The sequence below is a fragment of the Myotis davidii genome, unplaced genomic scaffold (genome assembly GCF_000327345.1).
Source record: "Myotis davidii unplaced genomic scaffold, ASM32734v1 scaffold428, whole genome shotgun sequence".
Classification (NCBI taxonomy): Eukaryota; Metazoa; Chordata; class Mammalia; order Chiroptera; family Vespertilionidae; genus Myotis; species Myotis davidii.
Genome location: NW_006299834.1, coordinates 676,198 through 680,881, shown reverse-complemented (window position 1 = coordinate 680,881; position 4,684 = coordinate 676,198). Strand labels below are relative to the sequence as shown.

Below are 4,684 nucleotides of genomic sequence, written 5' to 3'. Positions count from 1 at the left end.
CCATGCAGGTGGGTGGGGGAGATGTCAGCTCTCACTGAGATTTCCTGACTTCTCTCCTTTCCTCTCTGTAAAAAATCAATAAAATATATTTAAAAAACAAACAAAAAAACAAACAAATAGTGTTGCCAGGCTCAATAAACAACCAGTTCAATTTAGAGATCTGAATTCAAACCTTGGTTTTCATCCTGCCAGATGTTACTGGTTTTATTTACCAGTAACATCTTCATTTCATGATAATGACAAAGGAAGATCAGAATGAAATAACCCAAAGAAGCCAGGAGTTAATGTACTTTGGGCCCGGTTGGTGTATCTCAGTGGTTAAGCATCAACCTATGGACCAGGAAGTCATGGTTCAATTTCTGGTCGGGCACATGCCTGGCTTGCAGGCTTGATCCCCAGAAGGGGGCATGCAGGAGGCAGCCAATCAATGATTCTCTCTCATCATTGATGTTTCTCTCTCTCTCTTCCTCTCTGAAATCAATAAAAATATGTTGAAAAAACAAACAAAAACCTAAGGACTCATCACCAGCTGCCCCGCCCTTCGAGAAATGCTAACGGAGATCCTTCAGAGGGAGGACCATCATGTAAGTGAGAAACTCAGCTCCCCATGAAGAAGGAAGAGCACCTGAAGGAGTAAACGAAGGTAAAACACGTCTCTCACTTTGCTCTCAGTTGACCTGACAATGATTTTTCAAAGAAGTAACAATGCACTGGGGGTCACCGCTTGTGGACAGGCGTGAAGGTGAAGGACAGCGGGGTCACCAGGGGCAGGAGGAAGGATCTGGAAGTCTCCGTTATAAGGCACCTGCCCACCCATGAGCTGGCATCGTGTTAGCTGAAACTGGACTTAGGCTACTTGTTCGTGTATATTGCAAACTACAGAGCAACCACGAAAAGAAAGAGATTTCATAAGTGGGATGCGTTAGGGATTCAATTACTGACAATAACCACATGGAAACCAGAGAGACAGAAAAAATACGATTAACTCCACGGAAACCAAGATGCTCCATTAAAAAGGAAACGTGATCAGCTCGTCACAATAAGCCCCGGACACTGGCCTCCCCCAAACCGAGAAGCAGCAGGTGGGAAAAGTAACACCCGTGGAGACTTGTTTGCGTGCATTTCCGTGGGGGTGGGGTGGAGGCCGTGGGAGAGGTGGCTGGTGGCAGGTGACGGGTGAAAAAGTTAAATCCGCATCTTCCTGCTGGGAAGTCAATAGACACAGCCTCACGGTACAAAGTCAAGAGGTAGCTGTACAGCCCGTCACTAGCAACGCGAAGTTAAGTACCAAGAGATGTCACTTGAGCGCTGGGAGCTGGCCCCGGGGAGGGACACGAGGACAGTGGCCCGGAGAGCTACCTGGCGCTGGCCGGAGCGCCGGCAGAACGTGGGTAAAATAAAAACGAAGCTAAAACAGGATGCGATGTGCTGAGACACATCAGGAAACGCCACGTGTCTAAGCTGCTTTCCCTTTTTGCTTCGGGGTGACTCGAGCCCATTAGGATGCAGCCCGGCCAGAGGGAGGTGTGGGGGTCCTTTCCATGTCAGGAGTCTGCCTGGACAGAGGAGAAATGAAAGCCACGCACGGACTGGCTGCTCGGAAAGGGCCGGCCAGTGGGAGCAAACCTGCCCAGGAGCGCGGCCAGCTCCGCCTCCTTGAGGGGACAGCCGCTGTCCCGCAGCGCCCTCTGCAGCTGGCACAGGGACACTGAGCCGCTGCCGCACGTGTCCAGCTTGGTCAGCACCTTCCTGATGTCTGCACTGCGGTCCTTCAGCTTCTCCCTGAAAGAGAATTCAGGTCAGACGCCCACAGGAAAGCAAGTCACCTCCTAAGGCGAGGGTTTCACCATCATCCTCGTGACGATCGGGTGACTCATTAAGGACTCCCTCTGGGCCAGCCAGTTTGGCTCGGGACAGAGCGTAGGCCTGGGAAGGTTCGATTCCCAGTTGGGGAACACTGTGGGCTTGATCCTCAGTAGGGGGTATGTAGGAGGCAGCTGATCAATGATTCTCTCTCATCATTGATGTTTCTACCTCCCTCTCCCTCCTTTTCTCTCTGAAATCAATAAAAATCTATTAGAAAAGAACTGACTCTGAAGCTGTTTTGCAGCCTTGGTGCGACATTGACATTGAGAGGTATTCTGCAAAAACGTGTAAGTCTGCATGCTTATCACATTATCACCACCAGCCAAACTGCGTTAGAGGAGTCCCAGTCTTGTCTTGTTACTAGAATTGGGGCTGTCAGAGTGGGGCCAAGAATGAAAGAGTGGTTTTCATATACACGTCTTCCCCCGAAGGCTCCCTGGGCACCTACCGCCAGAAACTGCTGTGGGCACTGGACACATCCAGCGACTCCACGTGGCCCCAACAAGTTACAGCCCAGCAGGCAGGGCAGATGGTACAGAAGGCATCCATCCTGCCCTGCACAGGGGTTAGTGGGTCAGGAGAGAGCCGTGAGCAGGACTGGGAGTGGCCTCCGTGGGAGAGGGTGTGGGTAGGCGTCACTGGGAAGGTGGCCCAGGAGCAGGACAGCTGAAGGAGCTGGCGGGCAGCTACCTGGGCCAGTAGTGCTGGGGGCCAGGGACGGCCAGTAGCAGCTGCCTGGAGGGGCAGCAGGGAGGGGAGGCCCAGGGACCCTTGTTTTTAACCAGACACTTTGTTGTTAAGAAACGGCACCATCCGTGCGCAGCAATTGGCAAGCCCGGACCTCGCTGTGAGCCCCTCCCTCTTGTTCCTCCCCACAGCCCTGCGAGGAGGGGTCCCGGTAACCCCACTGGACAGATGAGGATGAGACAGGGCCCTGGGGAGGTGGGCAAGCTCCCACTAGAGCAGCGGTTCTCAACCTGTGGGTCGCGACCCCTTTGGCGGTCGAACGACCCTTTCACAGGGGTCGCCTAAGACCATCCTGCATATCAGATGTTTATATTATGATTCATAACAGTAGCAACATGACAGTTATGAAGCAGCAACAAAAATAATGTTATGGTTGGGTCACAACTTGAGGAACTGTATTTAAAGGGCCAGAAGGTTGAGAACCACTGCGCTAGAGGCTGGTTTTCCTGCAGAACGTGCTCAAGTTCGAAACGTGCTATGATCCTGCTTCTCAGGAAAGTTCTCTGACCAAAAGGCATGTACGGGACTAAGAGTGTGGGCAGGTAAGGACTGTACCTCGGCCCCAGGTCTCTCCCGAGCCCTTCCCGCCGCACTGAGCAGCGTGCTGTCCACAGTGTGAGGCCCAGAGCACAGAGCGCGCCGCACGGCAGCGTGTGAGCCACACTCGGGGCGACTGTTGCTGCTCTGGGTTCCCGTCCGGTTCCTGGTCTGGACAGTGACACGGAAGCCCGGGGGCCACTGTCATGGCCAGTGGGACAGCACCGCGCTCCCCCGTGGCCCTGGCCCCCCATTTCTGTGCTGCTGGGCCTCGTTTCCTCTGGGGGTTCTTCAGCAACAAGTCATGCACTCACTCGCGGGCTCTCTGAGGGGCGGGGACAGAGCTGGAGTGACAGCAGGAGACAGGCGGCACAGTCCCGGGCAGCAGGGGGCGGGGAGCAGAGCCCAGGCCAGGGCAGTGCTGATGGGGGACCGGGATGGAGATGGGCCAGGAAAACCTGCCCCCCAGCTCTGGGGTCACTCCAACATGGCAAAGCTCGCTCCCATGCCGAACACTTCCAAGGTACGACGCTGGTGACTGGTTTCCCCCTTTGAAGGTAATCCTCCCAGTCCCACGATCCAAACAGAACTTGGTGGGACCCTCTGCGTGCACCTCCTGGGCCTCGCGGCCGCCCGTGCACTTGGCATCGCTGCAGTCACACAGATGTGCCATCCAAGTGCATTTCCCATCAGCCCTCGGTCACACATGCTGCCCAGGCTTCGTGGTGGCAGCTGTTTGTAGCCTTTGGGGCCACACTCCTCATGCTGTGCACTCACTGGGACCAGCCGTGGGAACTCCGGCCAGCCATCCCTGCCCGCTGCTAACCCGAGGGCCTGGTCTGCATTATTTCTCTGGTGTAAAGTCCTTAAAATGGAACTACTGAGTCTGAGACCATGTCTGTGCTCACTCACTCACTCACTCACTCGTTCATTCAACAGATATTCGCTGGGCGCCAATTCGGTGTCAGGCATTGGCCGAGACAGGCGTGTCTTCATGCGCCTGCATTCTAGTTGCCCGGGAAGGACTGGGCCACATACAGTAAATGCCTGAGAGGGACAGTCCCCGAGCGGTGGGCAGCGCACGGCTGGCACTCTGAGGCTGTGACAGCGCCATGTCTAGCATCCGGCAGCGAGCGCACAGGGCAGCCTCGTCACTTTGCCAGCCCCGGAGGCTGCATTTCAGAACGTCCGCCACGGGGGTGGGCGGCTCAGATGGCAGCTCCTGGCCCGGGACACGCCCTGACTCACCTGGCTGGCTTGTCTGTGTCCGTGCCCGGCGGCTGTGCAGGGGGCTGCTCTGGGGGTTGTTCTGGGCACTGCTCTGGGTGCTTCTCCCGTGGTGGCTCCGGTGGCGGCGGCTTTGTGAAGTGGCCCATGAAGTTGGAGTGGTCCTCCGCGTAGGGCCGGTGCACGTCCGCCGAGTACGTGATCCCCAGCTGGTGCAGGAACTCCGGGTACGTGATGTGCCCCTGCCCCTTGGTGTCATAGCTGCAGAGACGAGCAAACGTGGTCAGTGCCCAGCTCTGATGGTGCG

At 55.9% G+C, this 4,684-nt stretch overlaps 1 protein-coding gene across 1 annotated transcript in view; it reads right to left on the bottom strand.

Annotated features, from left to right (window-relative positions):
• EFCAB6 (EF-hand calcium binding domain 6) overlaps positions 1–4,684 on the bottom strand; it is a 152,850-nt gene that overhangs the window by 32,167 nt on the left and 115,999 nt on the right. The window contains exons 23-24 of the mRNA XM_006775993.2: positions 4,399–4,638; positions 1,627–1,782 (exon numbers count right to left, since the gene is read on the bottom strand). Of these exons, the coding sequence (XP_006776056.2) occupies positions 1,627–1,782; positions 4,399–4,638 (396 nt within the window). The remainder of the gene's footprint in view (positions 1–1,626; positions 1,783–4,398; positions 4,639–4,684) is intronic.